Here is a 22,917-nt window from a genome sequence, read left to right on the forward strand (position 1 = left end):
AGGTAACATCAATGCCCAGTAGTAATTCACAGAGTACCGGCCACCTGACCTATAATGCCAAGGAATCAACCGGATTATGTGGTGCAAAACCCCGCGGTGAATCTGATGATACATTGGCTGACTGTATACGGTTTTGCTGACCCACGGATGAAAGGTTCACCCGACCCAGAAAAGGAAGAGAGATGCGGAGGTAATTTCCCCGCTACAGACCACTCAGCCGAGAGCTACATTTTGGAGCAATGAGTCCTAATTCGAACACCAATTATCTTGAAGAATTGAAAGTCGAAAGCAGAATCCATGATAAATACGAGATATTGCTCAGAAAAGCAGGGAAATTGAACGTAAGTATGATCTCAATGTAATTGTGAACACGAGAAGATCTCAAAACATAAAAACGCCACAAATGCTAATACAATTGTATGTCACCGATGACCGGGTACAAAAGGGGGCTCTCCCTGCAGTATACTCCTGTCTCGTTGCAGAGAAGTTATTTGAGAATCTACCATACTCAATTCATAAGTGGCCGAATAGCTGTATCTACTTCAATCCCGAACCTTATATCACCAACCCGATCAGCAAAATGTACATTCTCCCCACCCTCATCACGGTCCTAACTCTCCACACCTCCACCTCCACCTCCATCAGCACTCCCCTCATTAGCCCAACCTGCGATAAGCTTACCTCTATCGCTGGCCCCAAACTCGACAAAGCATATGACGCCTACTACAAAGTCATCTGCAGCCATGGTTGCAAACCGATCGTCTCCGGGCAGTACACCACCCTTGTCAGCGAAGCTATCCTCAAACCCTCTGTCCAAACAATCGCGACAAACCTCGGAATAGACAGATCACGCATTGAAACCTTCCTTAGCATAACAGATGAATCAATGAAGGCCGTGGAACAACACTGTAGTGACTTAGCTACAGCGAAAGATTATTGTCAAGACACTGGCGCATTCCCTGCATATGCTGCTTGCGCAAAGGAGCAAATAACTACCGTGATTACAAATCATGTATTCGATGTCGAAGTGTTGGTTAGTGAGGATATGTGTGAGAAAGAGCTGGAGTATTTCGAAAAGAATGAGTTTTGGGATAAGGTTTTGCCAGGTTATGTGGACAATTTTTGGAGGGTTTGTGAGACGTGGTAATAACTCTTGTAAGTATGCAAGCACAACAAAGCTGAATTTAAAAAAAAAAAAAAAAAAAAAAAAAAAAAAAAAAAAAAAAAAAAAAAAAAAAAGAACAAAAAAAGAGAAGAAAAGAAAATGAAAGGGATGAAACAGAAGAACGAACTGAAACAGAAAGCAAGAGAAAAAGGAACCGAGTAATAAGAAAGAAGGGTGGGGCCAAGTACAGCAGAGCTTTACTTCATTAATATCATTTGATTCATTGGGGGATTATACTAAATGCGCTTATATGATATCGAGTGCCAGTGAAAGTCAACTGGTATCCTTTTTCGTTATTATGGCCGCAAATGCGTGATAAAATAGTTTCCTGAGGAATAACTGAAAAAGTATACAATCTGACTACTTAACTTGCAGACCTTCTGATAATAAAATAATATCAAGGAACAGAATGAGCCATAGCAAGGTCATAATGCTTCCCTGCTGAATAGGGAATTCCTCTTCTTGAGTGAACAGAGAAGGGAGCGGATACACACCATAAAATGAACGGGGAAGCCCGTGTCGAACAGCGTCGGGCCAACTAAGAAATTCGTGCTTCTGGTACAGCGCAGGCGTAGAAGAGCAATTCGACCAGTGTAGCGCATGGAGATAATCTTGGAAGTCTGCTGATTACACGGGCTACTGTCAAGATACAGAGTCTCTAGCCGCTGCAGATCCAGATGAAGATAGTCAGCCACCGAGAGATGGTCGTGCATTGTACCCCAAGAGCATCACCAAACCCCCGGCCAGGCGGGAGGAGAGGGACCCGGTGCCCTGCTGCCACGAAAGAACGCTTTTAGCACACCGAGCTGGCCCCATGATCAACACCGGGCATGAAAGTACAGGGCCCGCATGCGCTTTTTCGTTCATCCACAGGTGTTTATCCCCCGCACATCTACTACGGTACCAAGCTTCAGTCTGAGTGCGCTCCTCGATGCATATATTCTGAGTCTCATTCTTCTTAAACGCCATCTGCACGGACAGCCGATGGACCTCAGCCTGCTTATCAATCGCTTTGAGCCCCCAACCCCGAATGTTGGCTTGTAGGCGACTCTTTGCAGCTGGCACTGCGGAGAACCACCGGGGAGGCATCTTCCCTGGTCGGTTGCCCCAGTTATTATACTAGTAAAGAGTTGAATTTATGTATATGACGAGTAACCAGACAATCATACAACTATTCACAACAATGGGGAACCGATGTTGCATGCCGCATGTGTGATGGGGTTTTTTCCAAATTAAGACGAAAGACTGAGTTCCTACATTTGAACAAGGACAGTCGCATAGTATGTTTCAGGTTAGTAACCATAGGTTTGTTTTCCATGCAAGAGTTACGATATTTATACCACCCAAGCTATATTAGATAAAAGTGGGTGTAAATTCAGCTCAAAATAACACTGAACTGATATTCTAGGTCTAGACAAGACTAGCCGGAGCATCGAAACATACTCTCCGCTGTTTGTAGATATCTCCTCTAGTTCACTCCCCGTGAAACCCACCTCTTCGGCTATTTCTGCGGCGCCCTTTTCTTCACTAATATGGATGAGAGTATTGTTGATTGATACAACCGTTACTGCACTATTAAAGAATAAGACACTTCATAAAGAAGGCTGCTTCGATAGAGATCCCCTTCAATATCAAATACAGCAGTGTTTGAGCGTTTGCGCGTCCTCAAAAAAGGCATAAGTTAATGAATACTCTAAGTCGTAATAGCTGCCCTGCCAAAACAACTGAGCAGCTTAATCAAGCTACTCGAAGAAGGAACATGCCTAAAATATCCGAAAATATATTGTATCATTAAAGTTCCGTCTGGAAACACTTCATTCTGGTCTCTTTCAGCTCATTACCCTCGATATCCGTAAACAATGATTATCTAAATACTAATGTAAGCACGTTATCACCATAACATAATCTATTGTCTAGCTTGTCAATCTCCCCTTATATATAGCACTACCTTTCCCATCCAGTAAAGATAGCTTCCTGCCTCGCCTTTACAACTGCATTCATCATATTAGGCCAGTCTGCTAATGGAAGATGAATATACATCCATTCAGAAGATCTGTTCGAACGCTCTACAAGCAGCGAAGCAAGAAGTAAATAATACAGTAGGAAGCGAATTGCTGGGATGACGCCCTTTTTGGCCGCCCCACAGTTGGGTTTGGCGCCTGTGTTGTGCTCATGCTAAATCTGGCATCGCACTATCTTTTGCAGTTGGGCCTGTCGGTAATAGGCTTCGTGCGTTAGGCTAGTCTAAACTGGGATCTGCCAGTTTCTACCGCCCGCCTGGCAACGTTCGCCAAGTAATTCTGCTCTCTCATTTCACCGACTTTCTTCCGAATACAGCCATTTTTGGGTGGAGTAGTAGTTTAACTTTGTTTTTAATAAGGTGGAGGGAACGCGAAGTGTTGGCCAGCCCTCTTGTGGATTACTTACATTACTCCTTCCCCCCTTGCCATTTTGTAAGCAATGAGGTCATGTCATGTGATCTCCATGTGTAGGACAGGGAAACTGCCCTTGCTCCTTCACCCGGGTTTGTCATCCTTCACCCAACAGCCTCCGTCTCTCGCCCGCAATTAACAAATGAGATCCACACTTGCCTGTCAATGGTGTCGGTGAGCCTCTGCCATCTCCATTCGTTCTCTGCCCAGCTGCTGAAGAGGCATCTAACTAGGAGTGCCAAAGTCAAATGCCATCACAACGGCTCGCCACCTTGTCAATCCTGCACGGTACATGCCGGCCGGGAATGTGTTTTGAGCATGCCAGGGCATCGATCGAGACGGAGTCATCCTTCCGTCCAGGCTAGGAAACGCACTGGGAAAGTCTCCTCCAGCCACCGGCCCGCGCCTCTACAAGATCAGGGACCTCAAAGAGGCCTTCTTGGCACCCCCCCAGTGGTTTTAGACCGTCCAGCAGCAGGAAACCTGGGCAAGCCTGGCCCTCTCTTTGAAGGAGAGCCTAGCGATCAGCATTCCTTGGCAGGCCTGGACAAAAAACTTTTAGAACATGCCTTTTATACTTTTATGCGACAGTTTCCCGAATTCTCTATCTTCCACCAGCCTAGCTTCCTTACCAGCCTTGACCAACAGCGTGTACCTGCTTTACTACTTTGCGCTATTCTCGCCCTAACCGCTCGGTTCATCCCCAAGTTAGCCACCCAGCATGGTAGTCCCGCGAAGGCCTCTGAGTACTTCGCAAACCATGTGCGCCAAGATGTCATGAGCCATGCTGTGGAAGCCAGGGACATCTCTTCTTGTCAGGCACTGGTAATGCTGTGCTTGTATGACTGGGGCGAGGGCTATGGCTCGCGTGCGTGGGTATACAATGGAATGGCTTCTCGCATTGCACATGGAATCCACGCAAGAGCTCAACGTCTTGCTGAGCAGAGTAGTTCAACTGCCCTGAAATCACAGCTGGAGGAAGCGCGCCGAACCGTTTGGGCTTGCTTCCTCGTCGACGCGATGATCGGATGTGGGAAGTGCCAGGCCTCCAATCACGCAATGAGCGTCCGTGGTATTCCTTTACCGTCGGGTGAAGACGACTTCACGTTCGAGAACCATCCGACGTCCAATGAAATATTCTTGGACTTGTGGGACCCCGAGATGGAAGAGTATCATCCGCTCCCACCAGCCCATCGACAAGAGAAGATGGGGTGTGACCGCTCACTGGCGTTGATACTCCGGGGCTTTTACATATGGCATACAATCTCCGCCTGGGCGTCTTCGGGGGGCAGCAGGCGCGAGGCGGCCGCATCCCGCGAGCCACCCTGGCGAGAATGCTCCTTCTGGGCGCGCAGCCTGGCAGCCCTGGAAGACTGGCGGGGCTCGCAGCGTCTGCAGTTACACTATTCCGCGTCGAGCATGAACCTGCGTGTCTACATCTCCCGCGGTGAGGGCGAGCGCTACGCCGTGATCAACCTCATCTACTATCTCAGTATCATCTTTCTCCATCGTGAATACCTTCAGTATGCGCCGCCGTATATCCTCAGTCGCTCTAGCCATACCGATATCATCGACTCCACTCCACTTCCACTCGGGGGCGCACCAAACGGGTGGTGGGAACAGAGCCGCCAGGCCCTGCTTGACTCCTCTTCCAACATCATCCAGATCATGCAAGAGCTCGATGAGCGAGGCGTGGTGTTGCAAACCCCATTCTCCTGCTTCTGCGTCTTCAGCGCTGCCACCTGTCTTCTCCAGGCCTCCCACGACGCAGCCCGCAAGCCAATCACAGCGGAGAGGTCGTCATCGCCGACGTCGCCCGTTCCATTGCCTTCATCCCCAATCACCTGGGCTTCTGCATGGCTCGCCCGTGCCTGCAAAGTCTGGAAACTCGCCTGCGGCTGGTACAGAACCCTACAGACCCTAATTAACCTCTATACCACCCAGGTTCGCATCGACTCGACGGATGCCATCTCCGCACAGGATGACCTCACTCCAACCTTGGAAGAGAACATAAAACGTCTCGGCGGCTTGGAGAACGTGACGGAATCGGGCGATGCCCCGATCGCAAACATCCTTCTCCTGCTGCAGCGGCAGCAGAAGCTGAAGCAGTCTCACGGGGCGCTGGCAAGCAGACAGCACGAGGCGGAGACGATGCATCCCCCAAGTGCGATCACGCCGCCAGCGACCGCGCAGCATTGGACCGGATCACACCCGCCCATCCTATCAGATGATCTGCGGTTGGATGTCGGCGTGGAACCTCCGCTGCCCTTTCCCGCTTTTTCTTTGGATCCGGACTTATTTAATAGCATCCTGACAGACTCAACGGGGGACTCGCTGCGCTTTTTCCCTGATCTTGGGTCATCGTTGGGATGAATGACGCTCAGGCATATACCAGAAATGATGGATTGCAATTGCCGGGGTGGGAACTCCTTGTTCGCTTGCTTTGCAGCGAAAAGACGTCGTAGGTTCGTTCCTTCCGAGCAAAATCTTTTATCATGTTATTATCTTTATCTGCTTTTTCTTTCTCTCCAGTAGAGTCATTGCAGCTTTATGTGATATAGCACAGTATTCGCATTACGTCCCAGTGCCTAATGCCACGTTGCAATCTGAGTTGAGGCCGTGGGAAGAATGGAAGGAAACAGGAGATTTTGTGTGCAGACTGCTGGGGTTTGTCGAATCTACATGAAAAGGATCCAGAGTTGAAGTATGAGCAATGCCGCACCTCGCGCATGTGACACCTAACGTTCATCCCGTTTTGTATCGGGACCCCGCTAAGAGCAACAGATCGGTGCTTTTCCGTTACGCTCTGCCTTGTTGAGCCCAGGCCTCCCGCGTAGCAAATGCCATGTTGTTTGATCGGGACTGGAAGGGCGGGGGCGGTTAACTTGCTAAACGTTTGCCTCCGTCTCATTTCTGCTCCTCTCCCCCCGAAGCCAGGGTCCATATCGGACGAAAGCAAGAGGCATTAGTACCATGAGCAATGCGATGCACCCAATGATGGTCCCCGCCCATTGTACCCCGAGATTCTCGAACATCTGGCGCGAGAACAATGGGAAACAGGCTGCCACGGCGGAGCGAAGAATGGTGTTGGCGGCGAGAACGGAGGCAGCCCTAATAGCGCGCCCCCCGGGAGAGGGGAGGCGCAAATAATGGGTCAACGTACTTCGAGCCTAATGCATGCAAAGAAAAAAGACAAAAAAGAGAAAGGACAAAAAGAGAGAAAAGAAAAGAAGGGGAACATTAAACGCACATATAGAGATAGGAGTCCACTAGGTAGTTAATGAACTGGAGAAAAATCGAGATGATCCCGAATCCAACCAAAACCCCGGCTGCGGTGGCGCTATCCAATTAACTTAAGGAGTATAGCCCGTCTATCCAAACCCAGTCATCCTCAGTCTGTGCCTTTTGATTTGGCTTTTATAAAAGAAAGGACAGGCTCGTACGTACCAGAAAAGGCCCGCGGTAAAAACGGCCCCTCCAACTGCCGCCGGGGCAATCTCCATTCCAGAATGAGGACATCATGGTTCGCGATCAACCGCGCCTTAAACCTGCGTTGCGAGAACAGCACCTATACGCCGCCGAGGAGTTCCCTGATCATTAGGGCAATAGAAGGCAACCCCCCCGTTTTGCATGTTCATACCATGGATCGTTTGGAAGATAACAGGGAAGTCCCCCAGCAACGCATACATCAAGCCGTAGACGAAAGACATGTAGAGTGTGAAGAGGAGGACGATGGGTTGGGTGAAGAGCAGGCGGATCGGCCGGGCGAGGTTCCGGGCGACCAGCTCCTGGAGGCTTGGCTCCTGTTCTTCGTGGCACGCATGGAGTTCCCAGATACCTGTCTGCTTGCGCAATCGTCGCGCCTGGTGCACCAGAATCACGAGAGGGAAGTTTTTGCGGTGGAATATGACCAGGAGAATCGTCCCAAACAATCCCATGATCGCGACGATGTACATGGTCCATCGCCATCCGAGGTCTGGGTTGAGGATGATATATCCACCCACAAGGGGCGACGTGAACGGGCCTGCAAAGACCGCCATGGAGAACATTGTCAAGGCCATACCACAGTGATAGGTGTCGTAAAGGTCTGCGAAACACGCCGGGACGGTCGCGACGGGACTGGCAGAAAATAGACCAGCAAAGAAGTGGGTAATCAGCACGCTCTGGGCGTCTTTGGTGGTCGTCGTCGCGGTTGTGAACACGCTGTACCCAAACAGGGCCCGTGAGAATGGGGTGTCGACGCCCGTAAACTTCCGGAGCAGGCGACCAGAGCACTGGGCCGGACGCGAATCCCAGCACATACAGTGTCGCCCCCAGCGTGCCCGTCTCGGCATCGATGTGGAACTCGTGCTCCAGGGATTGGATCGTTGTGGAGAAGGCTGCGCTAGCGAACGCGGCCACAAATGTGACATAGCAGAGGATCAGCACGATGAGTAGTCTAGTTATCAGTTCCTACCGGCTTGCATTGATGATCGGTCCAGCCTTTGTTGTCAGCATTGAGAGACGCACACCTACTTTCTTCCGGTTGACCAGTTCTGTGGCTGAGTTCGATCCTTGTCCTGAGCCAAGTCTACCAGCAAAGGTCCAGGCCTCGTAGAAGGTGCGCGTGGATTTGGAACTGGTTTAAGTAGAATTACCGGTTTGCTCCAGAAGACCTTGCGGTGGCTTCTGCACTCGGATATGCGTGCGACTGAGGTTGGCACCTCAACCGTATCCATTTTGGGGGCAGGGAAGTTGAATTAGCGATTTGAAATGAACCGTGATTACCATCATTAGGGTATCAAAAAAAAATAGTATGAATAAAATCCATAGCCTCTAATGTTGCGAGCCACTCAATGATGGTCGAGACAAGTGTTGTTTGATAATGCCCAATGGTGGCAAGCGAGGCTCCCTATCCTTAGCTCCGTGTCATAAAGGTTTATGTCCGAGGACCGGATCACGCTGGTGTCAGGAAAGGTTAAAAAAAGGCCCATTTCGCCCGGCTGGAGGGAGTGGGGGCAAGGGTGGTCGAATGCGAAATGCGAAATGCGAAATGCGAAATCCGGGATTTGCTAAGCCGACCGGCCAATGGCCGCCACAGGTCCAGACCCGACCTGCAACGTTGGTACCATACTTCACCTGGCTACGATGAACTATCGAACCACTTATGTCGTCATTTGAACCACTGTTACTTACGGTGAGCTCAGGTTTATAAGGCTCCCTACAACTACCCAAAATTTGGAAGTCCTGCTTTTAAATTGTATACTATCTATCTATCTATCAGCACCAAGCAATGGCCACTGCTACCAAGATCTGTTTAACCCCCGCCCACGGGGGTGTCTATAGTGTTCCGGGTCTCAGCTGGGCCTCAGCACGCAAAGTGAGTGAAGTCCTTCAGCACGACATGGAGAATCATCACGTTTATCTCAACAATATTGGATTTCACGGTAAACTGCTACCAGTACCTTTCCCCCTCAGCCATCAGGACAGAAAGACTAAACACATCAACCCAGATCATATCGTGCATTTCATGCTCACAATCTGGGCCCTTGGAGCCTCTCCGGAAACCATTCAACTCCAGTATGAGCGAGAAGCTAAACGCCAGCGGCCCGCCTTTCCCCGAGACGAAGCCCTTGTTTCATCCTTCCACGACAAGAAGAAGTTCATGAAATTCATGTATCAGGAAGAGCAATACTCCAACTACCTCGCCTTCTTCCAGGGCGAGATCACACGCAAGGGCGTCCCGGCGGTAATCAATGAGTATTTATTCGGGGGCGACGAGCTCGCCGAATCGCTCCTCTCCCGCATGTTCGCAGGGCTGGTCCACCCCATCATCCATCTCGGGTTTGGGATTGAATTCCAGCAGCCCGCCATCGTCGCCCAGGCTCTGGCGCAGGCATCAGTGCACCAGGATTATCTTGCCGACCGCTTCTACAGGCCCACGGAAGCTCTCTCAGCTAGTACTCCGAAGACGAGCAAAGCGCTGGTGGAGATTATCACGGAGATGCGTCGCGATCAACATCTTCGCGACGCCGCCCTCCATGGCGACACTGAGATCTTCGAGGATGGGATCCTGAAGCGCGCGGATGCAGCCATCTTAAAATACTGTAGCCAATGGAAGGTTCCTGAAGACCAGATCGACGAGAAGCTAGTTGAAATGATCAACACTGCCAGTGAGCCTATCACTTTTCACCTCCCCTAATCCTTGGAGAAGAGGTAGACGTACTTATACAAGAGAAACAGTTGACTGGACCGCCACCGCCCAGAACCCTAAGAAGGAGTTGAAGCTCGACTTTTTCTACATCCACGCCGTCAACCTCTCCATTTTCTTCAAAGCGTTTATGGACCTGCCCTATCTGAAGGCCTCAGATAAAGCCCGCCTGCTGGAAATGAAGGGCCGCATGGATCTCCTGATTTGGGCGTCACGGAAGATGCCGGAACCCCAGCCGGACGACATCATGAATTACCCAATCCACCTGGGTTGGCCCGAGGTCTTCGCTCAGAGCTATCTCCACCCTTCCGATGACGGCCACCTGTCCAAGTTCGTGCGCACCGTGGCCTTCGCGGAGCAGCTCTGCCGCCCTTACGAGGACTCCAAGACCCTGCCCGTGCGGGGGGACATGTGGCTCAAAATTGGCAATATCGGTGAGAGGCCCCGAAAAGCCTATGGATATAGCGTTCATTTAAGGCAACCTGGCTGACCCGCAAATGTTCTGCGCTCCAGCGGTCGACTCTGTGGGTGTGATATTCCAAGACCTTTGGGTGCGAGGATCTGGATTTTCTGAGTCATGGGAGAAGTTTGGACCTCGAACATAGTCAACTCTACCTTTCCCCGTTCCCTTGTCAGAATCTCGGTTAGGTGCCAGGTCTGAGGCTATCGATAATGAAGGGTATACTCTCTCCTCTGCCTTCAATAACCAAATATACGCATCGTACAATATGCCGCTGTTGTTTATTCTTCTGGACATAAAGACATCAAGTCCCATTCGCTTCATCCCCACAAGATTGACATACTCTACATGGCCTTATCTATCGGGATGGAATGAGCGATGTTATTAACACCACCTGCTTGCAAATTCGCCGCGTTACCGTGGAAACTGTAAGAAAGCAAAAGCTCGCGCCTAATGTATTCTTCCTCATATGATTATATATGACATCACAACATTGAAGAGAGCAGGTGCTTAAAGAGATTCCAAGTGATTGTCGACAGAACGTTGTACTGGTGGTAAACGTGTAGGGAGAAACGGGGGAAATGGGATATTTCAGAATTTGGCACGAGTGGCTGGCTCACTATACGAGAGCCGCCCAATGAAGCAGAAATGCGCAAGAGAAAGTCCTCAATCACATCCAAGACCCCGAGCTGACCAAATTCTAGAGGAGCACATTAAAGATGAGCAGTTCCATGGTTCCGGCTTTTTCTATATAACGCTCGTAAATGGCGAGCATGCGCCGCGATAGACCTAAGAGATCGATTGGTGGTGGGTGGGACTTGCGCTCGGATACCAGCGGCTTTCCGCATTTCGCATTTCGCATTTGGACTTCGCAATCCGGCCACTGGATGTTTGTTCCGATGGGCTGGTGGCGGACTTCGACTATAAGCTGCTAGAAGATGTTAAGGACAAATGGATGGATAGGTGTGGTGACTATCGCGTCCAGGCTGTGGTCGGTTTACCAATACACGCCGCGGTACAGCGATTCCGTCCGGCCTCATTACCAACAAGAAGCGATGTAACGATAAGGTCGGAAGACCCGCTAATGTGTCGATCAAAAATGGTTCCTAGTTAGAAGGTTCAGCCAGGGCTCCCCTGTTACAAGGTAGTGCATGGGAAAATGAACTAAAACACAACGGTCATAGTCAAATCAGATCCAAATCGTTCATGCCGCTACTGCCGTCAAAATTTCCCAGTTAGTCCGTCGAATAGCGCTTGACTCAACCGAGCTTTACTGGACTACGTAATAAACCTCCAGGCAGCACCAAAAAGCAGGAGAACTTCCTGTGATTTCTGGTAACGGGGTAGCATCCCACCTGCGAAGATGCCTTTGCTCTGCCGAAATGCGACCAGGCCCTAGCTCTGCCGCATATCTCTGCCGCCCACAGAATCGCTTTGTTGGCGACGATGGTGTTGGTGGTAGCGAGTGAGTAGCATTGTCACTTTGAATGTGATAAGCCGGGCATATCGAACTTCTCAGCAGCCTAATTCTGAGCCTTCCAAAAATACGCATCCGCGCAGGGCTACATCACCCCTAAGGTGTATCAAGGCTCCTACAACAACCTGGATCGTGACGCCGAAGCCGAACTGTTCCCGCTCCCTCGCAAGCTTGGCATGTGCTTTAGCGTGTACTCGCCCCTGGCCGAGGGCATGTTAACCCGCACCTACGCCCAATACGCATCCATTCCAGCCGGCGACGGGGGCCGGTTCGACCCCTCGACGCCGGAGGGCGCGGTGTATCGCGAGCATTACAGCACGGCAACTCTAGAGTCATTTTTACGAGGGTAGCAAGCAATCGCGGTGGAGGCGGCAATGGCTAAACTTGATCCGGTAATCCGCTGGCTGTATTTCCACCCCGCGCTCAGTCCCAGTGGGCATGGCAACTCAGTCATTCTTGCGGCCAGCGAGCTCCACCATCTGCAGGTGACGCTGCGGACACTGGCTGCAGGACTGTTGCCGGCGGACATTATGCAGAAGATTGGGAGGCTTAGCTTGTAACACGTGACGCGCGACGTGCTGGAGGTGAAGTGTGATCAAAAGCTCCCGCTTATAGATTGCATAGATTGTGAATAGTGTGTCAGATGTGGTGAGAGAAGTTGACAATTCTAATCAAAGAGTGTTTCGTGCTCTAGTGCTAGGGTCACTCAGGATGGAATTATACGCATACTCTTGTTGCATCTTATCATATTGCCCAATAATATCTACAAGTTGGAGGTTAACAACTTACAATACTTGTTATCAGCCTGACGTGTATATCGAATCGCATGAGCTTGGTTACTAGATTACACGCTTTTCACTCAAGCAGACACCGAAATGCGCTATAAGCAAGCCCGGGAAGAAACCATACTCAGGTCTGATTGTGCCAAAGCACTTGCAAATCATGTTTCAGTATTGGGTTGAAGTGTCGAGAATAATACATACTATGCATTAAACCTGCTTTCGTTCGATATCTTTATTCAAGCGACTGTTACATTATCCCTGGGACTTTTGCAAGGGAAAAGGTCAGCTAGGTACAGAATAAAGGTAATAAACTGTTTCAATTAAAGTTAATCCTTGCTATCTCAGGTATAGCAAGAGCCAAACTATCAAAGATGCTAGGCAAATCATAAGTTATTGACGTCACGACCGCAGCGTGATGAATATATAGCCGTACCGACAGAATATTGGTAAGGAAACCTAGATTACCCTGATAGTATGATATGATTTTAGCCTTTCCCGTTATTGCTTGTTCAAAGACATATTCAATTAGAACAATGCATCCGTCCGTAACAACGCAGGAGCTGGTTAGTAATTACGAATTGAGCGAGCCAGAGCAGTCCGGGAGGCGACTGGAGTTCTATATACATGCTCTGTAAGTTAGTAATCTGTAAATATTCTCACAGAAGCAGCAGTATCTTGATCGAGTAACCGAAATGGAGTTGCAGCAAAACAATTTACTTATACACTATTACATCTAACTAGTGTATTAAACTGCTACTGTCCGTTATCCACACAAGAAGCTGAAGCTCAACTTGTTCCTTATTTATGCTGTTAGTCTTTCGATCCCCAAGGCATTTGTAAATTTGCATTACAGTGAAGTCCTTGACAAGAGGCGGTTCTTGGAAATAAAATGCTGCACGGATTTTTAGACCTGGGCTTCTAGAAAGATGCCAGAGCCCTAAGTGGTGATGTACTGAAATGCCCAATCTGTCCGGGTTGGCCTGAGGGGCTTTTGAAGAGCTATCTCCATCCGGCCGATAATAGATATCTGGTAAAAATCGTCCGCACTGTTGCATTGGTGGAAGGTCTATCTTGTTCTCTCCAGAAGTAGCTTGATATCGATTGCTTTCCAGTCACTGGGGACATGTGTCTAGAGATCGGGAACATGGGTGAGTTGTCTCACGTGTTCATCGGGCTTACTTCTATACTTACTGCAATTCTAGCTGTTAATACTGTTGGTGTAATTTCCCGCGCTCTGTGGGTGTGGGGAGCTGGCTTTCCGAGGCCTGCACTTCGCCCAGGCCGCGGAGGTAAGTATCTGCATAAGAGCCTATATAAACCAACAGTCTTATTCCTTTTTGCAAGGCGGAGCTTGTAGCATGTCTTTAACCACTGGGGACTGCAAGCTTTGCATATTAACCAGGTTCACAATCCGTCTTGTCAAGGCCCTTCCAAGGCCGCTGAAGTATAACCCTACCCAGCATGTACTGTATCTTCACCAACTATCAAAGGAAAAAACTACGCCTCTCTGGAGGTGATTAACCCCGTCTACGCCCTCATATAATCTAATACCACCATCTTTAAGGAACCAGTAGAGTACTCCCTGATGTGACCCCCCAAAATTGGAGTCTCTGAACTTTCAGCAAAACATTTGGATGCATCGGCAGAGCCATTCTATGGGTTGCCTCCGGCTCTTGGGGAATTGAACCTCGTATCTGCCTTCCACCGTCGCATTTCGACACCGGTCGTACTGCGGGCTATAATAGAGTAGGAGCCTCTCGAGACACGAGCATACACTGTTCACAGTACACCTGTCCACGTATCGAAAGGTGAACTTAATCCTCGTACGGAGTAGCGCCGCGGAGGTGGCGCATGTGAACAACGTACGGACCCCCCGAAGATACCCCGAGCCGAATGGGTTCATTGACTCCCGGGAATTTCCTCGGACCCGGGAAGGTTTGCCACCTGCCAAAGCCTAAAGACCTATGTCCATTATCTGGACCTCGCATTCGTTGACCGGAAACGGTTAGAATCCCACTGGAAGGACGATCGGAAAGGCGTAGCCGGGATTGGTTTAGTGCAACTCGCTTACCAAATAATAACAGAAGCTTCTCCTGAGAGACCCAGCTCGTTTCTTTTCGAGGGGCATGGCTTATTCTGCATTTCTTCGGTCAGCAAAAGAAACATGAGTGTTGGAGATGACGATGGCTATGTTGTGTCGTATAGAGGCGAAGTGGTTGAAAACCGGCACAAGGTTCACGCTTCAGTCGTCGACGCAACGGGAAGACTATTGTTTCATGTTGGCGACCCGTCACGAATCACTTTAGCTCGCTCCGCAGCAAAGCCAGCCCAAACACTTGCTGTTCTCGAAACAGGCGCCTTTGAGCGATTCAATCTCGATTATGCCGAGCTGGCTTTAATGTGCGCTTCGCACAGCAGCGAGGAAAGACACATCACCAGGGCGAACAGTATGTTGGCAAAAGTCCAAGCCAAAGAAGATGATCTCCGCTGTGGTGGTCACCCGGCCTTGTCAGCGTCGGTGAACCACGACTGGACTAGGCGCGGCTACAGTCCCACCGCCATATGCAACAACTGCTCAGGTAAACACGTCGGCATGCTTGCCGGTACCAAGGCCATCGGTGCAGACCTGTTAACCTATCACCAACCAACCCACCCGTTGCAGTTACGAGTGAAACGTGTCTTTGAAGAATTATGCGACCTGAGAGCTGACGATGTAAGCTGGTGCATTGATGGTTGCAACCTTCCGGCGCCCGCCATCCCACTTCACTCACTTGGGAGGGTGTATGCCACCCTTGCCGCTGCAGCGGACCAAGCGGAAAAGAACGCATCGGCAACAGCAAGAACTCGGGACCTGGACCGAATCTTTCGTGCGATGACTCGCTACCCAGAGCTTGTCGGTGGTAACGGTAGATTCTGCACTGTGCTCATGAATGCGTTTCAAGGAAGGTTAATGGGAAAGCTCGGGGCAGATGGGTGCTACGGGATAGGAATTCGGGCATCAGAGCAAACTGCACAACTCGGCGCGATAGGTGCAGTTGGCATCTCTGTTAAAATTGAGGATGGTAACATCGGGATTTTGTATTCCGCAACAATAGAAATTCTCGAACAACTCGGTATCAGACCACCAGAACTATGCAGTGCGATCGTCGATTGCCATCGTCCGTCAAACGTCAACACAGCTGGTATCGTCACTGGTAGAGTTATCCCTGCCTTCAAGCTACGTGCTGCAATATAGAGCCGAGTGTCTGACATGTATCCTCTAAAATGCCTCGAAAATCCGTGTTATACGATTTGTTTAAGAATCCTTAAATTATAGCGGAACCAATATCAGTTCACATGTTTTTATCAACCAGCTTAATGGACAAAGACTCTAGGATAAAGTCCTCATACTCCTGTGCCACGAGCCTGCCGATCAATGTTGCAAAATTTTTCTGGTATCAAATTACTACGTCAGGCTCTTACCAAGATGTTACTCTAGGCTCCAAGCTCCAGTGGCCTACTTTTACCGTTATATTCCCATGGCCTGGAACACAGTCCACACCGGTAGGTTTTTGCAGCGGCCCAGGTCTTCTGGACCACCAAATTAAGAGAATGCCATTAGTCTGCATCAACTGATGTGGTAATACCATCGCCACAGTATATATCCGAACATAGCGCGCTAAGCAGTTGTTGAGTCTCGTTCTCCCGCCATAAGGTCGCTCTTTTTTAGGACATCAATTAAAAGCCTTGCCATCGCGGCGTATCCTTCCATGCCCTCCCCTCGAAGGGATATTGCTGTAGCCAGAAGCCTCTTTCTATCAGCAAAGGCCTCTCCAGTTTGCCAGGCATGAGCTTTCCCCTCTGCAACCAGCAGACAGATATCAGCCCCATCCTTGTCCGCCTCTTTAGTAAAATCCTTGATATCCTCAAGAAAGATCTCATCTCCACCGGCAGTGATCCATGTTCTCTTCGGTAAAATATGCTTCCAAGATCCCCGGATATCAACTCTTTCGGCAAAGTTGACAACAAGCCTTTTTTGCTCGCAAGGCGTATCTCTCAGGACCTGATGACTGTTCTTATCCAATGCCCTTTTAGATAGGAAATCCCTCTTCTGCATATCCGATATGCTGGAATGACTATTTATAAGATCAATCCAAGGGCTGAGAATGATCGCATATTGCGGTTTCGGCAAGACGGTCTCGAGATGCGGGCAAAGACCGGGCCTTTGCAGAGCTGCCAGGAACGAGAGCGCAAGATGCCCACCTGCAGATTCTCCCATGACCACTATCTTGGATGGGTGAATGCTTTCAACTTTGATCAGATACTGATACGCTGCAATTGCCTCGGTGATCTGCATCGGTAGGCAGCTTCCAGGAGCTAGCGAATAATCCAAAGAAAAAATACTGCAAGTAATGCCATTGTTCAGCAGAACCTCCGCGAAGAACAGGAGATCGACAAGATTATCTGCAGGATGTCCGAGAGTGTAACCACCGCCATGGATATAATAGATCACGACATCGGACCATCCTGGCTCTGTCGGGGTTGGAGATAATCCGCGATTCAACCAGTAGCCAGCGAATCGGTCTCGTTGTACGGACTGGAAAATATTCTTCCTCAGATGTCCATATCGCAAAGATTCCAGGGCCTGCTTCCCTGTCCGATCAGCGGCATTCAGCAATACATTTGTCGAGATCACTTCCGAAGCTCTGTATACGACAATCAGTCCACGCAATTTTCACATACCAAGATGGCGGTCGTGGGTTTACATTCTAAAGAGGGATCGGATTAAGTCGTCCTTCAATGACAGTTGGTCCCTTTCGCCACAACAGCAGATATGTCTAATAATCCTATTCCCAATGATCCACGGCAAGTAGATAAATAGGAATAGCAGAATACTCAGTATATCTACCATGGCCAAAGGTGGAGGCTGACCATTACCCATTTTCTCGGTATATGCGCACGTCAGAGGATGTGTTTGGCGTTATGTATGTATGAATCTTTCGCTGTTCTCTGATTTTGTGTAAAGTGAATAGGCAACCGGCGGCAAAACGGGGTCCAGTTGCGGACATTGAAGCTAGAGTAAAAGAAGCATAATTCTCCTAAACAGGTTACCCAGAAGAGCGTCATCTCTATTTAGACCCCCATGAGTATGGCACCATCGTGGAGTCTGAGACTATTTCTGAATAAAGTTTACTCATCCGCATCCGATAGGAATTCCATCATGCGCACCGGGATCACGGTTGCGCAAGATATTCGGATATGTTAAGTTCCGATATCCGGTTAGTGAAGACATTAATTCGGCAAGGTGCATTAAGACATCCGGTCCGAACGAACGAACTCCGCCACCCGCAGATGCGGGCCACGCTGGCTTATAGGCCCCATAGAAAAGCTTTATCAGAGTCGTACTGCTCTGCAAAGCCTGGTCACTGGCTTGCTTGGGAACTGCGTCGCACGGAGATGGGATTCGGATGGAAAGCCCTGCAAACGCCTCCAGACTAGAGTGCCAAACAGCCAGGTCGGGTCAAATTAATCACAAATTTTAAACCTGGTGTTAGGTTAGTTATTCAATTAGAAGAAATCTTATACCTGGCCGCAGTTAAGACCGAAAACAGGATAATCAATTATCTTAATTATTTCTATGCTACTAAAATATATCCGCTATATTTATTCAAATCTTGTTGTAGATAAGATATATTTAGAATGATCTTTATTTTATCTGGTTATATATATCTTCATTAATGAATACATTAAGATAAACAAATTAATTATAAACCGTTTAATAAAAAAAATCTTCTTCATATCATATTAATTTATTTATCTGGGATAGACTGATAGAGTAGATATATTTAGAGTAGTTATATCTAACCGTTATACCGTAACCTAACCTTAACCGTAACCTGACGGTCAGGTTAAGGTATAAAAATTATTAACATAACGGTTAACCGTTATACCTGATCAGGCAGAAATCAGGATTGGTTAGGAAGACGGTCAGTATGACAGTAAATCTCCTGCCTGATTTATACCTGATTTGTGCCTGGACTAGAGTGCTTAACGGCCAGGGTAGGATAGATTAATAGAGAAATTTATACCTGCCGTCAGGTTAATAGTTAAACATAAGATTATCTTATACTTAACTACAGAATACGTAAAAAATAAATAGTTAATTATTTCAATTATCCTTAGTACTAAGAGCTATCTGTTATATCTTGTTAAGTCTTAGCTTAAGTAAGACATACTCAAACACAACCTTTTTATGGGCTCATGTGGTGCGCTTGTCGATGGCAGTAGCTGTTGTTCTCTCCAATGAAAGATGACAACCAGTGTAATTGCCGCTGACGTATACGTTGTCGATACGAACTTCGCCATTGGTGAAGAAACCCTCAAATGTCTGTGTCCCGTTGTCATGGTGATACCATTCACCAATCGGCGCGTATCCGGATTCCGCAAGGTTGATACTCATTGCTTCGACCCCGATTGGTTCGTCCGACCGCTTGGAACTTTCAAGGATATAGATCGTCGCCGCACAGCTTGCAGCGCTCGACTTGGCAGCTATATATGCCGCTGCTGCACCGTCCATGGCTGCGATTCCTGTCAAGTATGAACCTCCAATGCTCGGTCAATTTTGCTAGTATTTCAACTCAGCGCGAGCATGAATCAATAGCGGTGCTTCCCTTATCTCAGGAGCCGCCTGAGCCAGAACGACAGGGACATTTGCAAGAAAGCAGAGCAGCCATAAACACGCCTTGATGGTATGACTTGATGTCCTAGTGAATATTTGACCGAGCAGGTTTCTACTCGAGATGGTGTCAACGGTTGTAATAACACACTACTCATCTATCATAACTTACATAGTATGGTTGTGCAGCGGGATACTTAAAGGAGAAGGTGATCACTGGAATGTTTCAAGAAACAAAGATACTACGTATAAATATTTCCATTGAAATGAGCAAGAAAAAGTTACTCCGAACTTGATATTCCATATGTGCAGTTTTCAAGTGCTTTGCTCGGACGCATGTGTCTGCTTGGATGCCGCGCGTCAATAAACGAAGACCTGATTTAAATGAAGGCACGTGATTGGGGGCGATGATAAATTGCTGCGCCCCCCACCCCCCACAAAGCGTATTTCTCTAGTGTTCCTACCTCTGGGGCCAGCTCAGTTAGGCCTCAGGGGCCAAAGCTTGTCCTTTTCTTTTTTTTTTTTTTCAGGCCGGAGATACTCTTATCAACTGGTGCAAGGCCACGAGACAATGTTGGATTCCATAGACCTCAACAAGAGCTGCAGCGCGTCTAAACATTTGAAGTCTGGACGTAACCAAAATGCACCAAACCCCATACCTACTGGTAGATAGAGACGGAGACTTTGTACAATTGCGTGATTAATTATACAACGTAATATTATCATGCGAGTAACGCATTGATACTGCGACTTTGGCCTCCGGAAAACGAAGAGGCTAACAGCAAAATACAGTAAATAATAACCCTCCGAAGATTGAACGAAATTGTGGAGATCCACGAGTTAAAAGATCACAATTTCCATCGGTTACCCAGTTTCAGCTTTACTTAAATCCCATGCCCACAGTAATCATCTTCTCTGCTAGAAATTATATGATCAATCTTGGGGCTTCGCCCGGTGTCTAATATGAGGGCATCATGTATCTGTTGATGACGAGCACGTTTTCATAGATAATGAATATTCAAGAAAGCGATAGTCTCTACATACAATACGTAGCGCGAGGGAACAAAATTTTGCATATCCAACTTACTCGCGTCCAGTCAGCTTACGCGTAAGACCCACTACCTCTGAAGATAAGGACTGGTGGGGTGAAAACTACCAAGTTGCTATTTTACGCACTTTCAGTCCACACGAAGAGTTTAAATGGGACATCAAGAGCAATTCCCAGATCAAACTTGTACGTGCAACCTCGAGTACAATTCATTGCGAGGTATTTTTGAGCCTGTATTATGTTGACGTTGATATCTGTCAATCATACATATAGTTACAACCAAAGTCGGTGTCATTATCATTGACACAGTCTTGCTTGATATGTTTGATCTAATTACTGCATTCGCCATATTCGCCCTTGTGATAGGGGGACGAGCAGTCTTATCTTCGCAAAGATCCGTTGGTTTCACTAGAGGACAGAAGATTGCTTCTTTTTTTTCTCTTATCCTCTATCTCTGTGGTGCTAGTCTTCTTGTGTGGGCACTTTTATGGCGAGGTATAGTGATTCAAATATTCTCTCCATATCTGGCTCAACGACTAGTATAGAGCTTCTTGATCTGCTCCAAAAAAAAATGTCCCGAATGTTCATGCTTTAAGCATATGAGACCTGCCACAAAATAAGCCTTAGTAGAGCATCCAGTGTTTTTTTATTAGTTTCTGCAGGCCTCTTTCTTCTCGGGCTTTGCTTGAAAGTGGCAGTATTTTTGAAGCGAGGTACAGTGACTGCCTTCCGCCATGATAAGAAATACCTATTGATTTTGCCACAGGTCGCATACCCGGAAGGTGTCGGACGGTCATAAACCGGTCAGGAGTTTTAGTGACAAGCATTAAATGCATTTGATGTTCATTAAGAGATGAAGATAAGATGTGGAGATAAGGGCACCTGGTTGTGGTGGAATTGGGGATTTTTTAAATATAGGCAAACAAAATCGGAAACACACTCTATCGAAATGGACTTGAAGTAAAGTTCCAATATCCTGGTTAATGCAGAATTATGGAAGCAATGATGTCCAACGCAGCTGTCTCGGTCGAATTGGGTAGACCGTCAGCTCGGCAGCCAACTGCTAGGCTAGTAAGAATAGTTGAGCCCCTAGCGAGAAGATAGAAGTCCGAAAGGCACTATCGAAATGTTGTTTTAAATCAGTGCCATTCCTTTGGCCCAAAAGTTTCACCCTCGGTTACTATCAAGTATCTGCAATCTTGAACGTCGCATGTTGACTTGCTGGTGCCCTCTGGCCATTGTCATGGTTCTTTGGGAGAAATATGTGGCCCGGGAGCCTTCTCCGATATGCTCACCCGATTGTTATGAGTATGTAACCAGCATAGCAACAATCCCGAGTCATAATCAGGAAACACTCTTGCACAATACTTGGTTAACAAAGTCTGACAGTGCTTGCTGGCGTTCTCTGGGCCTATACTAACCTTTCCATGTTTTGGCAGTCCTTCATGCTGGCGTGTGTCTTCAGTGTTTGGGTAAATTGCCGGCATCCAGACTGGCGGAACAAGTATGTTTTTGTTCTTGAGGCTTCTTTGAATACTGGCTTTGCAATGGCCAGTCTTGTACAGTTTTTGCCGTCACAAACGCGAATGCATGGTAGGCAAAGACTCTTCTTAGTCCTTTCATAGTACTAACGGGTAAATGGTGTTGCCAGGCGTTGCTTGATGAGATTTTGGGAGTATTAAATTCCTAGGAAAACTGAGTCACTTCCCAGGATCACTTGAACCGATTGATTGATTGATTGATTGATTCATAGTCCGTCCCAGCAGCCCTCGTGGCAGCTATGCAGCATGTATAACTAACAATACAGAAATTCCTGATTCTTGCATCCAGAAATGAAACTATTCCTCTCACCAATTGCTTTCTCCATCTGTTTCCCAGCAGTTGCACCCTCACGTATTCATAGTTCTAATAACCGTTCTATATCTTTGACTTGTCAGGTCTTTCCGGGCCCTCCTCTGCTTTGTTTTGACAATAATCACTCGTCTGCAGTAAATTGAGCACTGTAGGTGGTGCGATAATGTGATAGAAAAGCGAGGCTTTTATAGTTAGGACCATCGGGATGATGTACGCAGACGGTTATATATATTGTGAGGTTATTAGTGATTACTATAGCCTGTTATAGTAGATATAAAATAATAATTACTTATTTTTAGATTATTGATCTTTTAAGAGCCAGCCTATTCTATAGATATAGATTATCTTTATTACTAAATTTCGAGCTTTATTACTCGGCTTATTATACATTATATGATATGGTATGATGTACTATTATCCACAACGTTCCAGTATCTAAATATTGCCTGTAATTCAGTGCATTGATACTCCCTCACAACCAGATAGTATCATGTCAAAAGGTCTGGCTGTCTCTGAAGAATACATGGAAATTCTTGTTCACTTGCGACTCCCATTATATTACATTGATCCCTCATTCAGTAGACTGCCATGATTCTTCCCGTTCACGCTACCTCAGATGTCCCTTGTTAAGGATGGGCATGCCCGCCCAATTGGTACAGCGGTGACACTGCGACCACCACCCATTGTATGGGCTGTGGCACCGCGGACCAGATTGATGACATGTGTTACTGGCCCGGCATTTCAAAAAAGAAGAACAATTCTGAAGACCGTTGTCAACCGAGAAGTTATGCCAGGAAAAGTTCTGGCAACAAGGAGGAATTTTAACCGCAGTGGTTTCATATAAGCACACATGT

General features: G+C 47.8%; 6 protein-coding genes across 6 annotated transcripts; 4 read left to right on the forward strand and 2 right to left on the reverse strand.

The window, feature by feature from the left end:
• Window positions 1–580: 580 nt before the first annotated feature.
• BDQ94DRAFT_175075 (uncharacterized protein) lies at window positions 581–1,147 on the forward strand (the record flags this gene model as incomplete). The annotated part of the gene is made up of 1 exon (XM_026772443.1): window positions 581–1,147. One exon carries the CDS (start codon window positions 581–583, stop codon window positions 1,145–1,147), a length of 567 nt encoding a protein of 188 aa, XP_026621100.1.
• Window positions 1,148–3,739: 2,592 nt separating this feature from the next.
• On the forward strand, window positions 3,740–6,058 carry BDQ94DRAFT_183804 (Zn(II)2Cys6 transcription factor; the record flags this gene model as incomplete). Its single annotated transcript, XM_026774500.1, has 2 exons — window positions 3,740–3,771; window positions 3,831–6,058. 2 exons carry the CDS (start codon window positions 3,740–3,742, stop codon window positions 5,968–5,970), a joined length of 2,172 nt encoding a protein of 723 aa, XP_026621101.1. The 3' UTR covers window positions 5,971–6,058.
• A 1,081-nt stretch (window positions 6,059–7,139) lies between these two features.
• On the reverse strand, window positions 7,140–8,315 carry BDQ94DRAFT_175077 (major facilitator superfamily domain-containing protein; the record flags this gene model as incomplete). The annotated part of the gene is made up of 3 exons (XM_026772444.1): window positions 7,140–7,800; window positions 7,901–8,035; window positions 8,113–8,315. 3 exons carry the CDS (start codon window positions 8,313–8,315, stop codon window positions 7,140–7,142), a joined length of 999 nt encoding a protein of 332 aa, XP_026621102.1.
• Window positions 8,316–8,842: 527 nt separating this feature from the next.
• BDQ94DRAFT_183808 (questin oxidase family protein) lies at window positions 8,843–10,509 on the forward strand. Its single transcript, XM_026774501.1, has 4 exons — window positions 8,843–9,023; window positions 9,090–9,749; window positions 9,820–10,221; window positions 10,301–10,509. Exons 1-4 carry the CDS (start codon window positions 8,870–8,872, stop codon window positions 10,390–10,392), a joined length of 1,308 nt encoding a protein of 435 aa, XP_026621103.1. The 5' UTR covers window positions 8,843–8,869; the 3' UTR covers window positions 10,393–10,509.
• Window positions 10,510–14,634: 4,125 nt separating this feature from the next.
• On the forward strand, window positions 14,635–15,765 carry BDQ94DRAFT_152855 (asparaginase). The gene has a single exon (XM_026768052.1). The coding sequence runs from the start codon at window positions 14,671–14,673 to the stop codon at window positions 15,739–15,741; it is 1,071 nt and encodes a 356-aa protein (XP_026621104.1). The 5' UTR covers window positions 14,635–14,670; the 3' UTR covers window positions 15,742–15,765.
• Window positions 15,766–15,795: 30 nt separating this feature from the next.
• Window positions 15,796–17,593, reverse strand: BDQ94DRAFT_152856 (alpha/beta hydrolase). Its single transcript, XM_026768053.1, has 2 exons — window positions 17,252–17,593; window positions 15,796–17,191 (listed from the first exon to the last, which is right to left on the reverse strand). Exons 1-2 carry the CDS (start codon window positions 17,425–17,427, stop codon window positions 16,165–16,167), a joined length of 1,203 nt encoding a protein of 400 aa, XP_026621105.1. The 5' UTR covers window positions 17,428–17,593; the 3' UTR covers window positions 15,796–16,164.
• Between the last annotated feature and the right edge of the window lie 5,324 nt (window positions 17,594–22,917).

Source organism: Aspergillus welwitschiae (genome assembly GCF_003344945.1).
Source record: "Aspergillus welwitschiae strain CBS 139.54b unplaced genomic scaffold BDQ94scaffold_49, whole genome shotgun sequence".
NCBI classification, from domain to species: domain Eukaryota; kingdom Fungi; phylum Ascomycota; class Eurotiomycetes; order Eurotiales; family Aspergillaceae; genus Aspergillus; species Aspergillus welwitschiae.

Bases quoted from the DNA above. Each gene is read 5' to 3' on its own strand.
- BDQ94DRAFT_183808 (XM_026774501.1), top strand. From the start codon at position 8,870: ATGGCCACTGCTACCAAGATCTGTTTAACCCCCGCCCACGGGGGTGTC. The intron at 9,024-9,089 runs GTAAACTGCTAC...ACATCAACCCAG, and splicing joins CAACAATATTGGATTTCACG to ATCATATCGTGCATTTCATG. The intron at 9,750-9,819 runs GTGAGCCTATCA...CAAGAGAAACAG, and splicing joins TGAAATGATCAACACTGCCA to TTGACTGGACCGCCACCGCC.
- BDQ94DRAFT_152855 (XM_026768052.1), top strand. From the start codon at position 14,671: ATGAGTGTTGGAGATGACGATGGCTATGTTGTGTCGTATAGAGGCGAA.
- BDQ94DRAFT_152856 (XM_026768053.1), bottom strand. From the start codon at position 17,427: ATGGGTAATGGTCAGCCTCCACCTTTGGCCATGGTAGATATACTGAGT. The intron at 17,192-17,251 runs GTAAACCCACGA...TGTCGTATACAG, and splicing joins ATCCGATCCCTCTTTAGAAT to AGCTTCGGAAGTGATCTCGA.